Source organism: Anser brachyrhynchus, assembly GCF_964034855.1.
Source record: "Anser brachyrhynchus genome assembly, chromosome: 2".
Lineage (NCBI taxonomy): Eukaryota > Metazoa > Chordata > Aves > Anseriformes > Anatidae > Anser > Anser brachyrhynchus.
Window position 1 is genome coordinate 45,292,554 of NC_137695.1, and position 21,850 is coordinate 45,314,403.

The window sequence follows — 21,850 nt, forward strand, 5'->3', positions numbered from 1 at the left end:
TATCAAAACATATTTTAGTCAACTTATTTCTCCAGCACATTAAAGATACTGCCAGTCAACTAATTAAAAGAATTCTAAATAACTGCTTTTCTGCAAGTTATTTCAATTCCCATTTCCATCTGAATAGAACTTGCTGCAAATCATGAACAACAAAGAAGTAATATTTATAATTTCTCAGCATACAAAACATCGAATTTCAGGAGCCCCCAGTCAAAACTTCAGGCTGGCAATGGCTTTACCACACACACACATTTGTTAAAAAAAACATAATGGAGAGGCAGCCAGACTTTGTGACTCTGCGAGTTGCCTACTGGTCTCCACGTGGCTGACCTTCACCAAACATGCACCACGTACCTGCGAGAAGGGCAGAGATCCCAGAAAGCTTCTCAGGGAGGATGCCAAGAGCCACTCGTGCCACAGTGGCAAGGAGGGGACGGGCTGTTCACACACAGGGACTGGCTTGCTTATGCCCACGAGCAGGCTGCAGGACACCATGTTACTCACCAGCCCCATGCCAGAGCCTGGGTGAGCAACACGTGGCTGAAGAGCTCACAAACCAGAGGTTGGCCAGCCCTGACACGACACCTCTCCAGGGGGCACAAAGGATGACCAAATGTCCTTCAGAAGTGATACGCAATCACATGAAAGTTGGTTCATTTGGTCACCAACAGATGTGGAAGGGAAGAAATCTTTTAGGGGGGGATAGCAGGGAAAACACGACCTCAGTACAAACAAGGCAGAAACTTACTGTGTGAACAAAGCTTGCCCACTTGCTGATTTAAACCATAATTCACATGGTGATTCGAATCAACGTAGCCTGGTGTTGTCTTATCCTCTTAAGAATATTCCGTATATTTTATTTACGCAGAATTAGTAAACTTCCTATGACTTGTCCTGGCATTCAGAATGCATGTGAAGCCAGTGAAGGAAGCAATGAAAACATTACACTGCTGCTTTTCCATTTAAGCTCAAGTAATAACGTCAGCAGAACTCAGCAATAAGCTTCAGTAATGGGGAAATGGTAACAGAAATGCCTCCCTACTCATTCAAATCTTAAACTGGGAAGCCAGGAGCAGTAGTAGCATTAATTAGACTGCCAACTACCATGCACATCTCCTGCACTGAAGTGTAAAATCCCAGAGTGGTACAAGCTTGTTAGAGCACAGCACTTTCACTCTCAGAGAAGGAATGGGGAAAAAAAACAACGCAAACAACAACAAAAACACAAAAAGAGATCAATTGTGGCTTTACATCAAGTATATTTCATAATTGTATGTTAAAATATGTACCCACATCATAAAACACTTTAAAAAAAGAAGTATTTTTAAATGTATGTACAATAATGCAAAAATATGCCTAAATATGTATCGAATGCAAAAAAAATAAACCATTTAATAAAATCTCCCTTCCAATGTCCCCCTGCTCTTCAATACCTTAAAAAAATGAAAGTTTCCTGTTTCTTTTCCTCATTAAAGAAACAGGAGCTAAAACACAAATGATCAGACGGACAAAAGCAGTGCAAAGCAGACACTTAAGAATGGAGAGGCATCCAATTCAGCTTCATGTCCCCCCGGATTACACCACAACTGTGGTGTCACTTGGCCTATGTCACTTAATTTGGGGTTTAAAAAGTCAGCCTTGTGTTCAACCTTAAGAGGCTGCCTGTGGCACTCATTTTCCATTGGAGCAAAAAAAATAAGTTAATGATAATCCAGCTAAGCACCCTTTAAACCCCCTTAAACAGGGGTGAATTTCATCGTAGGCAAATATTTCTTGTTCTGTGTCATCCTGCCAAGCACGGAGATCACATCCAACAAACGATACGGACTGAAGTCTACCTGGACAACTGTGGTGGGAGAGAGACTTCTGCTGTTACACAGTTGCTTAGTCATCTCTTCTTTCTGCATCCTTTAGGAAACTGCAAACAAGGCTCTGGTCCTACAATTTCATTAAGTCCAATATCCTGTATTTGTGACCTTGCAGTTTCACTGGCAATCAGGCTCCTAAGATTTCTGAAGATCTAGGTCTGAAGGTCTGGATTAAATGAGATGCTTCAGTTGCATGAGAAAATGCCGATCTGGTTCCTGTTCGGTGTGTTCAGGTGACTGATGTAGATCCTTTACCTTACTGGAGTAACTGCCCTCAGAGTACAGTTCGCCCGTATAACTGTTTCGCCGTAACTGAAATATAGCTCTTCTCTGAGAAAGCAATCTGAAGGGGTTTCAGTATTGCTCCCCTTACAAAAGATGGCAGGAATTGAAGCTCTGTTTCAAAAAACTGCTTATAAGGCACTGGTGCAGCAAGGTTTGTGACAAACATGGTTTTATGATTTTTCCTTTCCAACTGTTTAAAAGCATGTCCATTAAATCAATCATAAATAGCAATAAAAACACATTAGAAAAGTCCCAAATCAAATAAATCAACTTAGTGTTGAAACTTAATTTATAACAGTCCCACTTCAGTGCACACTCTAGCTCCTGCATTATTATTATTATTTTTTTAAATCTCACTGTTGGCTCATGCTCACCCTATATACAACCCCCTCGCCCCCCTCCCCCCTCCCTGAAGACACACTGGGCTGATTATCTTCTGAATATCTTCTACAAACAAGAAATTTTTAGATGACATGATGAAGTTACACATTAAAACTTACAGATGATGAACAGACTGGAACATAGCGCCAAGTATTGGCTTACCTACTGTACATACCTATTTAAAGCTTTTAAAGAATAAGAATATGGACAAAATATACACTTGATTCACAAAGTAAAACAGACCTCGACATCCCATATTTTGCAGCGTTATACATTCCTTCTACTAAAATTCCACGCGTGGAACTATTCCTGTGCCAGATCCTCTTTGTAAGCAATTTGATCACTTCAAGGTAAATTAGTTCTTCCATGTATAAAACAGCAAAAGTTCAGCCCCTAGTCATCACTGTCGCTCCCAGACTCACTTAACTGCAAGTCGTTTCCTTTGGAAAACAAAAAAACAACAAAACACAAGAAGCAGGTAGGCGTTAATTCACATTTCACTGCAATGAAACCAAAGAACAGTCGCATGTACGCTGGAAGATTTAAGAACAACACAAGAATTGAATGCAAGCGTCACCTCAGTCTAATGAAATTGCTCTCCATGCCCAAGAGCAACAAGAGCTGCATCATGGCCTGCTCCAGGCCAGACGGAGCCTCCTCGGCTCCACAGTCACTGAGGCTGCTCCCTGTGGGAGGGCAACACTCCCCTTGCTAACAGCTGCAGGAGGAGTTCACAGCCTCCACCCGGCCAAGCTCCTGTGCATGGCTCCAGGATGAGGCACTGGGGAATTCCCTGGCTTTCTTGACCCTATTAAAATAGATTTCTGTTGTTGTTGTTGTTTTAAGGAGGATTGGGTAGCCAAGGCAAGGCCTCCACGTGTCAATAAGGCGGCAGAAATGTTAAAGCTATTGCAACTCAAGGCTGCTGGCTGAACTGAGCTGACACAGGGTGAGAAGGTGAAGGAAGGCCAAGGGCACCCCTCCAAAGTGCAGAGAGGACTGGATGTGGACCAAACCTCCGGTCTCAGAGCCCATCCTGCAGAGCATTTGTGATTTGGGGACAAAGAGGATGTAAAAGGGTGCAATAATCATGTTTGTGTGCTGGTAACTGAACCTAGCCCCTTGAGTGCTCTCCCCTGACCCTGCCTCAAACACAGGTCCTTGGCAGAGCAGGTATGCAACAGCTACGCCCTGGATTTCTTAATCTCCTCTCCCCTCCTGGGGAAATTTGGGTTAGGGTCACCAGTGACTTGAATACTCAAGGTCAGGCAGAAATCACTGCCTAAAAAGAAAAGTAGCTACCTCAGGAGCTACCTCAACAGCTCCCAAATCCTCCTGGGGTCAAAGGTTTCTTGAAATTTAGTGACCTATGCAGTATTGCAGTCATGGCCAAAAGAAGCAGGGTAGGCGCAGCTCACACTCAGAAACAGGGACATGAAAAGAGTCCCACTGACGCTGCTGAACTTTGGAATTCACCCAAGGGCCTCCTCTAGCATACATTACTGACAGAAACACTGACTGGCCCCTCCAGTTTTCCAGCGAGCCTTTTCAGTATTGTCCATATAACATCTGAACTTGTCCTCTGGAAGCTGGAAACCCTGTATTTATCTGCATTTAAACTCCACCAGTTCACTGAGCGTGGATGCCAAGAGATGTACTCAAAAACGCCTCAGGAGGAATTAAGAACAATTTATGATAACTAAGTTCTAGTTTCATGTAAATGCACTGAACCTGATCTAGCAAAAGGGAAGAGCAACACAGATGTATACCGTCTGCCCAGAGAGAGTCCAATATGACAAATACTTTTTAAACGATGGAGTGAGTTTGTAGTGATTCAGTGCCTTCAAACATTAGAGCTGTGATGTTTTTAAGTGAGTATTTGGCAAACATTCAAAATATTCAAAACATGGTATTCGTGAAAACACAACTGAAACCAGCACATTATAGAGCAAATACTCTGACAAAGCAACACTGCTAATAGCAAAGCCAGAGAGACTGTGCATTTGTGATCACAGGACAGCCTTGTGTCATTCACAATTCTCCACAGGCCTTTCACTGACACATGTGTCAATCCCACTATTTATACCTAATCTGTGTTTTCACACTAAAGTAATTCCCATCCTCCAGTGCCCCATATCCCCTGCACTGATGCTCTGCTACCCACTCTTTCCAGCTGGAGGCCTGAATCAAGGCTCAGCATGGTCGATGGGGGCCATCACACTGATGCCCACAGGCTCTAGACCAGACTGCAGCAATCTCCACACCTTCAGATAGGTCTCAGCCTTCTGTTCAAAAAATCTGTCCACATATTTCAGCCAGCGCACCTCCCTGGGACTACTGTTCGGCCAGCTGCACTTCACGGAGTTAGCTTAACGTGCTAAGAAAATGAGTGCTCTCAAGCAGCTTCGGCAGCGATAGGACGCAAGCCTTTACTTACGGAGCGTGTTCATGAGCTGATTGCTTCCTTGTGGCCTGCTGGTGCCGTTAGCAACAGCATTCCTGTTGTTATACTGCTGGTGCGGTGGCTGGGAAGGGGAAACATGTGCTGGCTCTTCCCCCTCGCTGCTGGAGCTTTCATCTTCGCTCCCCGATGAGCTTTCTGAATCCGATGAGCTGCTTCCACTGCTGCTGCTCATCTGCTCGATAATTTCAACCTCTGCTCTCAGCTCTGAAAGAAAAGGACATTCATCTGGTTGAAACCATGAATAGGGCCCCATGGAATTTGGGCAAAGAATGTGAAAATGCAAGAGTTTTCTTGAGCATAATTTATCACATCAAAATACCTCACATGAAAGAGCACATTTAAAGAGCAGCAAAGGTTAGTATTGTAAAACCTTCACTTACTATCTATACACTTTACGCTCATGAAAGCACTTCCTGCCTCATTATTTTCCACAAGTTATATGCTCTAAATACAAAGTAAATAAATTTTCTGATTGAGTTTTATAGGCCAACAGCAAGCCCCTTCTTTTTTAAAAAAAAAAGAACAAAAAACTTTTAAACATGCAGGAATCTAAATTCTGTTAGACATCACTGACATTTAGGCTTTTGGAAAATGCAATGAGAGAGAGAGGCCACAACAGAAACTGCCTTAAGATAATGTATGAAACTGCTCCAGCACAAAGTCACACAACTCATTCTAAGCAAACTTGAGAAACAGATAAACATCAGATACACTTTGCAGTGGAGCAGATGAGAATACATGAGAATATTCACATGTTGGACTCGTAACAATACCATAACCTGTTACAGAGCTTACAAGTAGCCAGGAAAAACAGACTATTCTGAAACTGGGAAGTCATTCAAGTCAGCCACACCTCACTTTAGGGTTGCCAGTGCAAAGAAATAGTGGAATACCATGACAGCCTCATCAGCAACCGTTGATGCTGGCTGAACAACCGGTTACCAAACAGCCATTAAGGTAAGTCACCCCAAATCAATCCACATTGTTAAATTTGTCATAATTACAAGTGTCCCAGACACTATTAGAGGACATTTTTTGTATCCACCCAAAAAGTCAGGTATCTAATGACTCAGTTCACCTGGGCAGGTTTCCAAGAGGGAACCATATCCACACGCATGCCATACAAAGTATTAGAAACACTCAAAACGTAGCCCATCATTGTGGCAGTAGCTCTAAACCCACATGGCAAGAACTCAGTGCTTGCCCTGGAGAACCCACAGGCCAAAGAGACAAGAATGAAAGAAGTGAGAGACAACACGTGTACTATCGTCTCTACCCAGCAAATGGGGAACTAACACCAGGCAAAATTCACCTTAGATCAGGCTTGCGAGTTATTCAGAGTGAGATGAACCCCAGCTTCTCAACTGGGGATATCCTTCTTGATATGGCATAACCAGATCCCTACAAAACAAATCCTTCCTTTATATAAAAATGGCACCAATTTCATTCTTATTATCTTCAGTTTGTCCAGGAGCAAGTCTGAGCAACTGGAACTTTTCTCTTTTTAAAAAAGATCTGTTTTCCCTGGGCTGCTTAACACTTGGGAGTAACAAGAGAGTTTTCAGTTTCCACATTGGAGAGAGTTCCTCTAGCTTAGCATGTATTGGTTTGAGAAATGAAGTTTTCTTTTGCCAATTTTAAAACTCCAACTTTTCAATTTCAAAGTTCAGAGCTCAATTTCAAATGTTATAGTTATATTGAATGAGAGGCATATTGAAAAGGAACAACCATGTGACTAACTCTGGCTGAGTATGTAGGGATAGTGGGGCTGTTCATCCAACTTACTTCCTGAAGGTAGATCCCTGACTAGACCACCTGTGTTTTTTGTGCTTTATTAGTATGCCAGGCAAAGTTTACCCTTTCATCTTTAAGACATAACATGAGAGACTACTAGAAGAGGGAGGAAGAATATATGATTAGGCCAACAGAAGATACGATTTTGTACTGTAATGCCTTTCTCCCTCTGTCCCTCCCAACACAGCCTTGCAGGCCTTAAAAAATCCATTTCATGGCTAGAATCTGATACACATACAAATGAGCACTTGCAAGTCACTGCTCTCAGCCTAACCATATCTAAGATTTAAAATTATAAACATTCTCTGAGTTCAGGACTAAGAAAGTCATAGGGGAAAAGCAAATGGGGAAAAAAAGCTCTTTCCCTTTTTATATATATATATTTTTTTGTTAAAATGGTGGTGAAAGGGAAAAGATGCAACAGGAAACACACTCCAGAGAACTAGAGGGAAAAAAAAAAGTCTGAACAAGTTTGAACTGCGTACAGTAGGTGAGGAGGTAACTGAAGGAAGTGATGCAGGCCGATGGGTGAGAAAGCAAGATTAGAGTTGGGATTATGAGGAGTAAAAGGACAATGTCTTGGAAGAAGTGGTAAGGCCTACCATGCTGTAAGTGCATAGGGAAAGGAAAACAGCACCATCATGAGCTTCAAGGAGTAGGAAGCAAATGGTGTTGTCCAGGACAGTGGTTAGGGATGAAAACTCAGTTCTGACGCCATTTTCTAATCAACTTTTGCCTCACGGAGGCTGTTCCTTCACTTCCTTTCAGGTGTCTTGCCTCTTAAATCCTTGAGTCTAGAACTGTGAATGTCTAAACTATGGGCAGATGAGAAAAAACGTAATTGTTTTCACAAGTGTTATGGTGGCTGCTGCATCATTAAAAGTCTCAAGCACAACTCCAGCAAGACCACTAAGAAAGTTTGTTCAGAGCCCTCGTGTCACTGTGCCAAAGACAGTGGTTAAGCCAACAGTGACACCAAAGCCTCACAGGAAGAACACATCTGCTTTAAAACTGTCAAATTTTGCATTTCCAATTTGTCTGTTATGCTTAGTGCAGTTACAAGTATTGAAGCCTTGGCTAAATGCTTCCTTGCGGTGCCTCCAATTAAAATAGTTATGTGTGTATGTGTGTGTACATATACCCTCAGCTGAACAATGAAAAAGTCAGATCACTTTCTGCTCCACAAGATCAAACACCTTGTTGACGAACCTTTAAGGCTTAAAAGATGACAAGAGCCAGGATGTGCCATAGTTAGTTTTAAGAAAGCTTTTCATACAGTATGTTTTTGTACATTTACTTTAAATGAGTCTACATAATCTGAAAAGCCTGACATTGCCACGGGAACCTTAACTTCTGCATATTTCATGATACCACTGTAGGCTTTCTTTCAGGAAAACAAAACAGCTTACTGTCTTATACTGGCAGTCCGTGCAGTTTTAGAGTAAGAAAAAAATTTAAGGTCAGAAATCATCATAGAAACACAGAACAGCCTTTCTCAACAGGGCTCTTTTTTCTATGTATTTTGTATCAAATGTCCTAATCTCTTTCAGTAATCATGGCTAAGTGTTCTTGCCTCTTCTCTCAACTCCAAAAGGCTATGCAGGATTTTTAACTAGAGCCCTAACCTTGGGCTGCAAGAATACCAAGGGCTTTTGGAAATAAAGTCATTCAGCTTTATGAAGAATAAGGCCGTATGCTCATAGCAGAATAATCACTGTTAATAATGGTATGCAGGGTGGATAGAAATCAACTTGATACTGGCATTTTGAGTATGCAGAGATGGCAGCTAGAAGATGCACTATTTTACAGTGAAGTGCAAATTTGATTGAGAAGTCCTTGAGAGACAAATACTGTTCTATGGAATAATACTTGCAAGACTACAGCTGCATTTTAAATAAACAAGACCTGCTCAGATTTTTAAGCACTGAATTTATAGTTTCCAAACCAGAAATACATTTTGGTGTTGTTTCAGGTACCGCACAATCAAATTACGCCAATGTTATTAAAAACATTTCTGTTGAGGTCAAATACATCTGATAAATGCCAGTAGTTTCATGAACATAAATGACTGTATTGTGGTGTATGTGTCCAAATATTCACTGCTTAATGAAACGTGATCATATGCAGCCAAGTCTTTGAACAAACAAGCTCTTACCCTCTCTGTTGTTCCCTTCAAGCAGGAGGACAATATAAAAGCTCGCACAAGAAAAGACTCTTCTAGTGTGGGACCCTAGAGACAGCCTCCCAAAGGTCTCCTGAATGGAGGAGAGTACAGGCTCAACTCCCACGTGCTCTGCTTCTGTCCTCAAGCACTGCTGTTTGGACAGCTGTGTAATGGGATGGATGAGAGGACTGACTTACCTGGAAGTTCATTTCCCAGCTCATCTATAAGGGGAGCTGTGGGAACACACAGCTGAGGGTAGTGGAGGTAAGCAAAAGCCTGCACTGAGGTTTGCTTAAAACCATCGTTAAACATCACACGGGCTATGCGTCTTCCCACACCCTTGAGTAGGGCATACTGGGAACAAAAAGAGTGCCATAGTGCCACAGAGATGTTTTCAACCACCTCCTCTGACGACTGTAAATTCTGTGCTGTGTCCATTGAAGAAACAACACAGAATTTCAGCTTTATGTTTATTTTTCTTTTAATAGAAAGGAGCTAATTCAACCAAAAGGAAAACTATTGCTTGACTGGAAAGAACAAAGTCTCCAGTGCCACTAATTCCTTTAACTTGCATCTTTACGGCCAAAGACTTTTAAGCTCTGAAGAGACTGTCTCACAGCTTTTACATTTAAGTTTTATTATTTTCATTGTACGATGGTGCCATTTTAGTTCTACCTTTTCCAAGTAGTTTCTCATGACATAAATTATTTAGTAATGCTGACACTGTAGATAATCAATGATTATTTTCAAGGGTACCAAAAGCTTGAGGATTGCTTAGAATTAAGAAATGCTTAAAAAGTTAAAAATAATATATACCATAAGCAGAAAGAAAACTGCCTGGGTATTTTTGCTTTCTTGCTTTTTGGACCTTGAAGAACTCTCTGTGAAATGCCAACTCAACATCCTATTTTTAGTATGAGTCAGGTGTTGTTTGGCTTGATTTTGGAAACCAAACTCTACAGGTTATTTGTTTGGAAGTACTTCCCAATAAAAAACAATCGTGGAAAAAAAAATCACTACAACAGTTTTAAATGATGTGACTTATAATTTCAGACCACTAGAAAATGGTCATTGCAGAACAGATGTTTCACCAGACAAATCTAAAAATTCTGTTGTGACAACATGACCTCTATAAATTGCTGTAAGCATGTAAAAGAGTGCCCACATGGTTAAGTAGCTTATTACACATCACGAGTAAAGACATTTAAACTTTACAACTGACTGAATTTTTAAGTTGACATATAACCTGATATCTTTCTCCTTACCTATTGCATGGAAAATAAAAATGGCAATGCAGCTAAGGGAACTGTAGCTAACAAAGTCTCAGGCTTCGATTCTGTCTGCTGACCAGCATCCAGGTATTGCAAATACTACTGCTGTGAAAGCGTGAGACCAGTCAGCACCTATACAGACACACAGACAGCTTAGCTGTAAAAGTGTCACCCAGTGATTACCAAGAACTGAAAACAAAACAAAAACACAACATCAAAACCTGCTAAGCTCTTAACATAGGCTGGGAAATTAATATAGGTTAAGTCTGCAGGCAAAAATAGCTATATGGGACAAGGAAAGAGACCCAGAAAGAAAATACTAGACAGAAAGAACAATCTTAAAATACACCAATTGTGTCTGATGCCAGACAAGAAATCCAAGAGAACCAAACAAAAATTTAAATTTAAAATTATCCCCATTCTGACTGCATTAACCACAGCAAAATCAGGTATCACACCAGCATGAAAGGAAGGACTTGGGCAAAGAAAGTGAGCCCTGCCCACAGCGCAACACTGAAGCAAAGCATTGCTTGAGCAGGAGACAGAGTTGGGCCAATAATCCCTTGAAGTTCTTCAAGGCTCTTGAAGGGCTCTTGAAGGGTAAGTACAGCAATTAAATGGCAGGTGTGATAAAAGCCAAAGAGGAGTGGTCGTGGTAATGGAAGCTGTGCAGTTGTTTTCTCTCTCATCCCTCCCCTATTAGCACTGCTTGGCATGACACAGGCTCCAGGTCTCCTGATGGGGTCTCAGCCACGGAGCCCTTACATCCCCCTAGCAAACGGCTCCAACCTCACTCCATACAGGAACAGTTTTTTTTTTTTTTTTAAACCAAGTTACTTGATTGCATAACAAGATCTTGGATCAGCATTTGTTGTTGTTGTTACCTAAGACACCCTTTCAGCACGTCTAGTATTCAGCTGCCCTAGCTTCTACCTTTTGAATCCACACCTATTATCTTCTTCTCAGAACAGATAAATAGTTTAGAAGAGAGAAAATAACCTGGAAGGAAGAAGCGCTCTCACACCAGAGAAGACTGCAGTGTAAATACCTATGCTGGCAGAAGAGAATAAATAATTCATTAAGATACTTTAGAATGAGATATAAAGCCAACAAACCAGCTGCCAAGTATCAGCTTTGAATCCCTGAGCGTTCTAACATGTTTGTATAAATTGTAAGTTATAATTTTTATACAAGAAAGAAAGCTGACCAAAGCCCAGGAAACTACAAATCCTTCTTTACCTCTCTTAATGTCATCCAGTTGAGGCTCAGGTGAAGGGTTATCTTTCAAAGGAGAAGTTTTAGGTCCAGTTGCTGGCTTGGTTGGGGCTCTGAACTGTGAAGGAGGTTGAGAGGCTCGGGCAGATTGTTGTTCTATTCGGGCTTGGATCTTACTGCTGCCCTCTGCTCTGAAACAAGAACCAGAGACATTCAGCAGGACTGTGCAACTGTGTTCGGCTTTTTCAATATCCTTGTGCTAATGCATGATGTGAGACTTCCTTTTGAACATCACTCTACATTGCTTTATAAAGCTGAACAGTGAATGGCAGGTTTCTGTATGCAAAGCATGCTTTCAACAGCAAATCTGCATACTGCATCCTTACAAAATGTATTTTCAAACCCAGACGTTTTTCAGCGTTGCCAAACTCACTAGCTGAAGAACAATGAAGGCTTTAATTTAGCCATTAATAGTTGTATTGTTAAAAAACAATTAGCAACCTATATCAAAGAAATCCACTCATAACAAAATCCTGCTTAAAACTATCCTAGCAAAAGAAACTATTTTCTCACTTGCAATTGTACAGTCTCAAACTGAACTCTCTTAGAGGTCAACCTGACTGGAGCAATCAGTTTTAGTGATAAATACAGCATGCAAGCATTTACCCCCTATTTTTCATTCACTTGCAAGCAAATAAAAGTGATAAAAAACAGTTAAAGATATTTCCTTAGTGGAAAATCCTCCACAGAATAATGTCAAGCCTAGCTGTTCGATCCAGCTCAAGTGCTTCTTCATTTTTCTGAATCAATGATGTGATTCAGATTGTAGAACAGTCAATTATCCTTGGAAGAAAAACAAAGCAAAATGTATTCAGGTCCCTCTATGATACACCATAATGAGGTTAAAGTATGTAGTGTATTTGTCACAAAGCCTTTGGGAATATGTCTGTATGTGGCATAGCGCACAACCAGCTCACATGGACATTAAGAGCTCAGTTTTGCTTCTAGGATGGTCCCAGATCAGTAATACGACATTTTGTGCCTGTGAGCTAATCCCACCAAGAAAAAAGTTAAACTAGCCCATGTAGAACTTCTTGGACTTCACCTAAACCACTTCTGGTACCTGAGCTAGTACAGTTAGTGCTAACTCAAGCATCTCTCAGGATTCTATGATTTTTTCTCCGTGCCACACTGAATGACAGATGCAACCCCAAAAACCGAACACAGAGCCACCTCTTCACTCATCATTGAAATGCTGCCTTTAGATACCACGTTAATACACTTTACATAGTCATTTACAGTAGAAGCGGGGATTTGGGGATATACTCACTGTCTCCTGTGAAAGATAAAAATATAAAAGCAAAAGATTGTTTCCAGTATTAATCATGCTCTTGGAACTACAGAAGCCTTTATGTAGAAAAAGTGCAATTACTTCCCTGGGAATGTAATCAGGATGTTAACACTAATAACTCTGCTCCCACAGAGTGTCCACAGGTCGTTAAAGATCAAAGTAGCCATGAAAAAAATGCCGCTTCTGAGCTAGAATACTGAATAGCTTTTAAAAAAATCACCATTCCTCAAAACATGAGTCTCCAATTTTTTTCTACCCTTCCTCTGCTTAAGAAAAGTTGAAATACTTTAAGCCTTGAGAAAGCCAAAACTCAATGGATCCTAAACACCCCATTGAACCCAAGTTCTCCTTGCATTTCCGTGCTTCTTTCTGATCTAAGCTTCACCCAGACAAAGTCAGCAGAACTTAAATTGTTGGCATTCCACATCTCATTTACAATGCGCTCACATCCACTGGACAAAATGCCTTGCCTCTGAATGCCACATGGATGAGTTTTCACATCAATGACTCAGAGTGTTACAATCCATTTACCTTTAATTCAAGGTGGTTTTGGGCAAACTTCCAGCCAACTCTTGACAACCTGCAACCCACGTTTCTATTAGCTTTAGCAGCTAAAAGCTCAACACTGCAGTAAACTGCTTTTTTTTTTTTTTTAAACGCATCATACTTGTAAAATTGTTTAAGAGCTGCTTCTTCATGAGACATTTGAATAACTGCTTTCTCTTTAGATCTCAAAAACCTGTGGCTCAATGGTGCTGAAAGAACACTGTGCAGAAGCTTCAGGCACTTGCAGAGCAGCAAGATTACTAAAAATGTTTCGACCAGTCACTTCGTAGCATTTGTGCAGTGAAGTCAGAATATTGGGTCAGAAAGGATTTCTGGCCTCAGCAATTCCAGGCAAATCCTCACAACCATTATTCCCTCAGTTTTCTTTTCCTCTCTTTAACTGGAGGCTTTGGACTTTTTCTCTGCTCAGTATAGCATTGATCCACAACGATGAGGAGTGTTTCTTACACCTTAATAGCATATTATTAAAGCACTATGACTCCCACAGGAAGCTGTAGGGAACAAGCCTATAAAGTCCAACAATCCTTTTGACAGCCTAGTATTTCCATCTTCTATTTCAACTAACCAGAGATTCCTGAAACACATCCCATCTTTCAGCCAGCTTCCAAACCTTCAAATCATCAGAGGTGTTTCATTGCAAACTATAATTATGTCCTTTCAGCAGCTGAGAATTTACAAATTCTTTACTCTTGGATTCACACTCCCAACAGCTATTTGCATTTTTGGCAAGATAATGGCCACGTAGAGCCGATAAAGTTTAGTAAGCAAACATTACTACAAAATAACAGAAAACAGGGTTCAGGTTTGAAAGATGGTCTGAGCAGGAAACCAGCAAAAATTTGTCCTCTTAACTTAGCCCTGTCACCAGCTTTACCTTGTTTTCTTGACTTGAATGCTGCTACTAAGTTTTTCCAGTACATATTCCCCAGTGTCATGATTGATAATAAGCACACAGTCCTTCTGATACGGCCTTTTATTTCCTTTAAACACAGTCATTGGAGGAGTTGAACCCTGGTATCAAAGAAAGAGCACATATTTATTTGGTTACATTCCCCTAACCACAAGTTTATAAACACTAAAACAAACGTATGTCTGTATTCTTCTGACTAGGAGGCTAAGTAGCTAATAATTAGTTCTTTCAGAAAATATTCATTCATGAAAAGGGAAAAATACAGTTAACGCAGTAGAATCAGATATTTCCTCACAGCAATATTGGTGCCTTTCATCATTTTAAGTGTCTCTGCAGTGACAAAACATCATCTTCTTAGTTGCCATTACTTACAGTTCTCCTTCCCAAAACGGTAACAGAACTGAATTTGCATAGCTGATTCTGACGAACGTCAGAAATTTCTGCTCAAGAAATCTTGGGTTTGGATAAGAAATAAAATTCTAATTACTCATGTAGCAGAACTACTGCCTAAAGAAATATGTGGTCAACTGAAAAATAATTTAAAATGCTTTGTATTTATTCTATCAAATTAAAAAAAGAAGGCAGTATTTTCATAGTTTTACAAGCAACTGTCACAAACTATGTAAGAGCAGCTGCCTTCTTCAAACTCAGATTAGCATGTAGAAGCTGAGCAATTACACCAAAATGTTTTTTCAAAAGCAAATGGGGTATTTCACTCCTTCCAGAAAGTCCTCAAGTCCATACAACACTGCATAGAGCCATATAAATCCAATGGCTTAGACTGAGAAGCAATAAAGAGAAATTCGTGTGGTCTTCTGCACTGGCTAACAGATATTTCTGAGATTAAGCTACACTGCAGTTTATTCATACAAAGCCAGCCCGTACACCTGGCTTTGGGGTTACAGGAGGCAGAATCAGTTATGGTCTACCTGCACACAGCAGCATGGACACACATCTGACCATATCAAATAGGATATGTTACTCTACAAAAAACACAGAAATAAGACTCAAAGCTGAGAACTTTCTCAGATTTCTCTGTAACATAATGCTATTCTACAAAAGAAATTAAAAAAAAAAAGTTTATTCATATGCTTCTTCACACATGCAGCAGGAAGGCAACCAAAATCAGCACAAGAGGAGTACATTTTATTCTGAGCAGAATAACAATCAAATTTTATCCACTCAGAATTAAATTCCTGTTCTCAATACTGCTAATAAATAGAGTATGTTTGAATCTGAAACAGTTTCAGAATAGTAAGGGCAAAATATCTGAATTCCCAGCAAAGAAAGCGTAAGATATACAGATGTGATTCAGAAAACATCGGTCTCATGAAAGTCTAGTCTTCAAAGGCATTTTACATTTTTATCATTCCTACATTTGAGAGAGGAAGATAACATTTAAGAGAATAAAAAGCAAGCTGAAAGTCAAAGCCAGCTCCCTGTTGACAAGTAAGTCAGGAAACATAAAACACAAATTTAATGAAAAATGATCAAAGTTTGTTGGCCATCATTCTGCTACCTAGAGACCTAACTCAGAAAAGACTGCAATTTTGGCTAAAAAATAAGCAGAAATGGAAGCCCTACCTAAGCAAACTAACATTCCCACCCTATTACTTAAAATTAAATCTTTAGTTTTTATGTTATTGCCTAAACAACACTGGCTTACAGATTCTGATGATTACAGGATAGAAGAAGGCAGATGGAACAGGTGACATTTAACCAAGTTTGTTAAAGCAGATTTAACCCTTCAAGTATAGAGTCTTTTAAAACAAACAATTCCTTTCCCCAACTAAGACTGTTTATCATATGTAAAAGCCACAAGTAGAAATAGTGTTTAAGTTGCCCAAGTGGCAAGGGACACAAAAACATGTCCACTGAATAAATCATCAAACAGAGATCTCCTCAGGGATCAGGCAATTTCAAAAAACAAGACAGAATCTGAATTCTGTCCAGTTGTTAGACGGCTCAGAAGCAAAGCAGGATCCAAGAAATTCAGTAAACCTTGTAAGGATAAAACGATCTCAAAACTTTTCACGCTTCTTTACCATAACCCAGCGTTTCCCAGCTCTTTCTGCTGAACATACACACCGCTTCCATGGAACAGCATACACCCAGGGGCTGCACTTAGTGCAGTTAGCTCTTACCCCTCTGGAGCACAGTACAAGCCGAAAGCCACTCATACTCAGGGGAAGACAAACAAATTAAACTCGTCAGTACAGAGATTTGGAAAGGGATGTTACAATCGATGTTGTTCAACACAAAAGATGAATGAACAACACAGTTCCCAGTCAAAGATGAATGCCATTGCTATTAAACATTGTTGCCTGCTCCCTAATAGCACTACTGAGCTCTTCACTTTTATAGACAAATAAAAGCACACAACCTTATGCAGCACTAAACGTGACCAAAGCCATATAAAAAATAGGAGTGGGGGAAGCAGGTTAAAGCCTCATTCAGTGGGAATTACCACAGAACCTTCACCTACCAATTAAAAACACCAACATGCTAGAAAAGACACCACCACGAGGATCTGACACATGGCTTCTAAACTGCCAACCGCTCCCCTGCAACCACCAAACCTATCTGCATCTGTGCATTCTGGTTTATTGGCTTGACACGTAGCATTAGCTTCAGCTAATAAACAAATCCGGTTCCAGCACGTAAGCACTTTCTTTTGTTTTGGGAAGGCAGCCACCGAGCCTTCAATTACAACACAACTGCATCTATAAACAGTTTGAGCACTTGTTTTATTGCTGTTTGACCATCATCCTCGCACAGTATCTTTTTATGGCATAATTTGAGGAGGAAGTGAATGGGAAACCACTTCATTGTCACTCAGTAGAAAATTCCCTCTCGCTTCCATTGATAAAACTCAAGGCAGGGAATGGTCTGTGCTATCTGTACATGTTATTGTAATCAACAAGCTCACGGGCCTACCTGTGGCTTCTGAACACCACACCTTGACTAAACCCGAAGTTACTCTGCCTTTATTCTTTAAGCTGTAGCACTAAAACGGATGGAAACCATCCTAGAGCTTCAGCTAGTAGGAAAAGTCTTCTTATTAATCAAGTAATAACAGGAAGGAAGGAATCAAAACAAAAGAACAAACTGGAACCTTACAAATAAAACCCTAAACAAAGATTCAATGGTATAGTCCTTCCCTCACGTACCATGCTGCGAGCCTGGCTGCTCAAATATGGAGTCCACCCGTTTTTACAAGGATGAAAAAGAACATATACAGTAGACAATCTATGTTGCAAAGTTCTTAGAGTAAACAGGGAAACATACAATACCACATGTAGCACACTTACTGGAATATGTGGCAAAGTAATGGTTACATCGTCTCCTTTACCAACTTGGAGCTCCCCTTCACAAGATGTATCGATCGAGGCAGGCTTAAAATCATCTAAAGAGAAAAATAATGGTGATTATGTTTCCAAGAGTCTTGAGCCCTCAGAATGCTGCACCGTAAAAAGTCACTGCACATTCACTGTGATTACAGGGAATGCTAAAATACATGGTAGTGTACAGCAGGGGTATAATAATGCACCGGTACAAAGCGTCTGTGCTCAGAGCCCCAGCCACGTGATGATACCAGACTCTAAATTTGCTTTTTAAAAGGAACCAGTTTCTAGACAGTGTTTGAAAGACCAAAAGGCGGCTTCTCCAAAGCCCAGACTTTTGGTGATATCTGGTGTTGCACACAGGTGTGAAACTGTGCCAAGCATCCCAAAGGAGTACCGGCTTCAAGACCCAGGGCTCTGCGCGGCGCCTGCCAGTTTCAAACCTGAGGACTGCATCTGTGGCAAAGACTAATTTAGTGAGATCTGCTCATTTAGCCTAACTCTTATTCCTGACTACTAACAGACATCTTGCCTTCATAACACCTCCTTAAGGTTAGAGGAGACCTTGGAGGAGCTCCACACAAGGCCAAAGCCACTGTGGATGGAGAACATGACTAAGGTGAGACAGTTAAAGCTCTAAAGTAGCCCTAGTCTAAAAAATTTTGCTGCACTGTAGAGAATGCTGTTTCCCCCGAATAATGCACTTCTGTTTAGTATATTTATTTAAACTAAGAACATTTTAACTTAAGTATGTTCCCCTCAGTAATCTTGTCATGCTGATGAGCCATAAAAAACATGCAACGTTTTGACAGAGGATTTAGACAAACTGAAATAAGATCGGATACATTTTTAGGTTTTCTTTGTTTTGGTTTTACTTTTTTTTTTTTTTGTATTTTAAACAACCTTCCATTCAATTCTAGCATTTCTGGATATGAAGAGGTGCAACTATATTCACAACCAAGACATTTAATTACTGCATTAGTTAAGACACTAATATCTCAGGAAAAAAAGAAAAAAAAAAGTAATTCCACTATGAAAAGCATATTTGCAGGGAAAAAAAACAGCTTGTAAAAAATTCTCATTAAGGGGACGTTAATGTCTAATTGAGTTTTACTTTGACAGCACAACAAGCAGAATTGGCCACACTTGACTTAATCTTCATGCCTTAACTGCCAGACCAAATCACATCCTTCATTTTCATCTGCGCAGTCTATTTCTAGCTATTGTCACCCACCTATTTTATGTGCAAGCTTGCTAAACAAAACAAACCAGCTGTAGAAGAGTAAGTGTCGTTGCCAAAAAGGGATCTAGAGTTTCAACAGTACAGTCACTAAATGAAAAAGCTCATCATATCATGCTTCTTTCTTAGGTATCAGTAAAACAATGTTGCATATTTGCTAAGAGCAACTAATTGCTTTCATTTAGAAAGCTTATTAGGTGTGCATGGCTAATTTTGTTGAAATGGAGTGCACATATGTCTATCCAAACGTAACCACAACCCTTTTTTCCAAAAGTCAAATGTTTTTAGATGTTTTCCAATGATAACCCAGTTTTTCAGCATAGAATTTCATAAACATTACATGAAAATAATAAAGTATTTTAAGAAGGCACAGACAAATTTAGCCTGCAAAATCCTCTTACTGTAGTTTGCGTGAAGAGGATTACAGGAATAATATTGCACTTAGATCCCAGATAAATCATTCACGATCAATGTCTAGAAAAAAAAGTTTTAACCAGAAAAATCAAGAGAGAACCCACTTGAGTGTCACTGACTGAAAATACAGCTCATAAAAAACTCTTTGGAAATAGAACTGCACTCTTTCAGTTGTAGTCTGGAGTGCTTTGGCTTTGCAACCCCTTAAGAACATGATCAGAACTCGAAAGCACTGTCAATACTAGAAATACACTGGATTTCTATCTGGATACAGCTTGGATCTAATTCGTACAGTACCAGACAGCAACCTCAATCATCTGATGGTCGGGCTATTTGAAAACTTTAATTTATAAATGGAGATTTGCTAGTGTGTTAGTGCTGGCTAGAAGCCTTCAGTATTATGCATAAGCAGCTAAATATACCATACATATAGGATGGTATTCCTTAACATGGTGTAATTATGCATATCAGAGGGGTGAACCACACAAATTTAAGTGTCGATGCATTAGACGGAGGCTCACTGGTTAGGGAAATAGCTTTGCTTCAATCATTGATCATCTTCTTGAGTAAAAGCTCAATCTAGAAAGTTGCTCTTTCCAAGTCTCGCTCGGATGAATGATCTCACTGAAACTAGGTACTCACAGTGCATGACAACAGGCCATGACACTGTGCCTAGGATCATGCATCATATAACAAAATATCCTATTACTGACTGTACAAGTTTCCCACTTTAACACAAGGCTACTGAAATATGACTTCAGTATTGCTTTCACTTACTATTGGTGATTAACTACTTATTTTAAAAGCTGAACTCATTTAGGGGACGAAATAGTGATTTCCTTCCCCACAGAATTCAAGTACAGAAACATAGTGAGCTCCCTTTCAGAACCATTTCCTAATATGAAATAAAATGCACCCATTGCTGGGAACGAGCAGTTAGAACGATATCTGGTGTCTTAAAAGAGAACACCAACAAAAACAGATTATTATTCCAAAACTCTCTTACTGCTTAAGACCTTGCCTCACGCTTCGTCTCTGCTCTTCAGAATTACCATGCATGTGGCAATACTGTATGAGCCTGAGTCATTTCTCCTCGCTTTCCTGGAAAGTGACTTAGTATCTAGATCGCTAGAGCTAGCGCAGCCGGGGAGGAGGTCGCAGGGTTACGCGTCGCCTCGTCACGAGCACAACCACTGAATTTCAAACTGCGGATGCTCTGGCTGCTGACAAGCCGGGCTCCTCTTCAGGCGCTCCTGCCACGCAGGACGAGCCAGGCGGAGGCCCGCAGTGACCTGTCCTACAACTGCCATTAAAAAAAATAACCAATAAATAATAATAAAAAAGCAAGCCAGCCAGCCCCTCACGGAGGAGGTATGGAAAACTTCAGCGGGCCTTCCCCAGCCTCCCTCAGACAAAGTTTATGGGTGCTGCTGGGTGCTTCCCTCGGGGACAGGGGGACCTCGGGGGGAAACACGAATGGGGGGCAAGGGGAAGGTGGCATGGGGAAAAGACGGGAAGGGAGAGAGGGGAGGCGAAGCTGACAAGGTGAGCAGGGAGAGGTGAAGCAGGGGTGGCTCCAGAGGGAAGGGAAGGGAAGGGAAGGGAAGGGAAGGGAAGGGAAGGGAAGGGAAGGGAAGGGAAGGGAAGGGAAGGGAAGGGAAGGGAAGGGAAGGGAAGGGAAGGGAAGGGAAGGGAAGGGAAGGGAAGGGAAGGGAAGGGAAGGGAAGGGAAGGGAAGGGAAGGGAAGGGAAGGGAAGGGAAGGGAAGGGAAGGGAAGGGAAGGGAAGGGAAGGGAAGGGAAGGGAAGGGAAGGGAAGGGAAGGGAAGGGAAGGGAAGGGAAGGGAAGGGAAGGGAAGGGAAGGGAAGGGAAGGGAAGGGAAGGGAAGGGAAGGGAAGGGAAGGGAAGGGAAGGGAAGGGAAGGGAAGGGAAGGGAAGGGAAGGGAAGGGAAGGGAAGGGAAGGGAAGGGAAGGGAAGGGAAGGGAAGGGAAGGGAAGGGAAGGGAAGGGAAGGGAAGGGAAGGGAAGGGAAGGGAAGGGAAGGGAAGGGAAGGGAAGGGAAGGGAAGGGAAGGGAAGGGAAGGGAAGGGAAGGGAAGGGAAGGGAAGGGAAGGGAAGGGAAGGGAAGGGAAGGGAAGGGAAGGGAAGGGAAGGGAAGGGAAGGGAAGGGAAGGGAAGGGAAGGGAAGGGAAGGGAAGGGAAGGGAAGGGAAGGGAAGGGAAGGGAAGGGAAGGGAAGGGAAGGGAAGGGAAGGGAAGGGAAGGGAAGGGAAGGGAAGGGAAGGGAAGGGAAGGGAAGGGAAGGGAAGGGAAGGGAAGGGAAGGGAAGGGAAGGGAAGGGAAGGGAAGGGAAGGGAAGGGAAGGGAAGGGAAGGGAAGGGAAGGGGCTCGCCCGGCGCGGCGGGCGGAGAGCGGGGCGGCGCTCACAGCGGATGGTGTGGAAGGAGGCCTTGGGCCGCCGCTCGAAGCTCTCTCCCAGCTGCAGCGGGTGCTCCTCCTTGTCCAGCAGCGGGTTCGCCGAGCCGTTCATGGCCCCGCCGCTCCCTCCCTTCCTCTCCTCCGCCCCGCTGCGTGCGCCGCCGCC

At 41.6% G+C, this 21,850-nt stretch overlaps 1 protein-coding gene across 1 annotated transcript; it reads right to left on the reverse strand.

Annotated features, from left to right (window-relative positions):
• Window positions 1–1,239: 1,239 nt before the first annotated feature.
• On the reverse strand, window positions 1,240–21,826 carry EAF1 (ELL associated factor 1). The gene is made up of 6 exons (XM_080581262.1): window positions 21,694–21,826; window positions 17,582–17,676; window positions 14,235–14,371; window positions 11,467–11,633; window positions 4,972–5,202; window positions 1,240–2,974 (listed from the first exon to the last, which is right to left on the reverse strand). Exons 1-6 carry the CDS (start codon window positions 21,794–21,796, stop codon window positions 2,928–2,930), a joined length of 780 nt encoding a protein of 259 aa, XP_080437388.1. The 5' UTR covers window positions 21,797–21,826; the 3' UTR covers window positions 1,240–2,927.
• Between the last annotated feature and the right edge of the window lie 24 nt (window positions 21,827–21,850).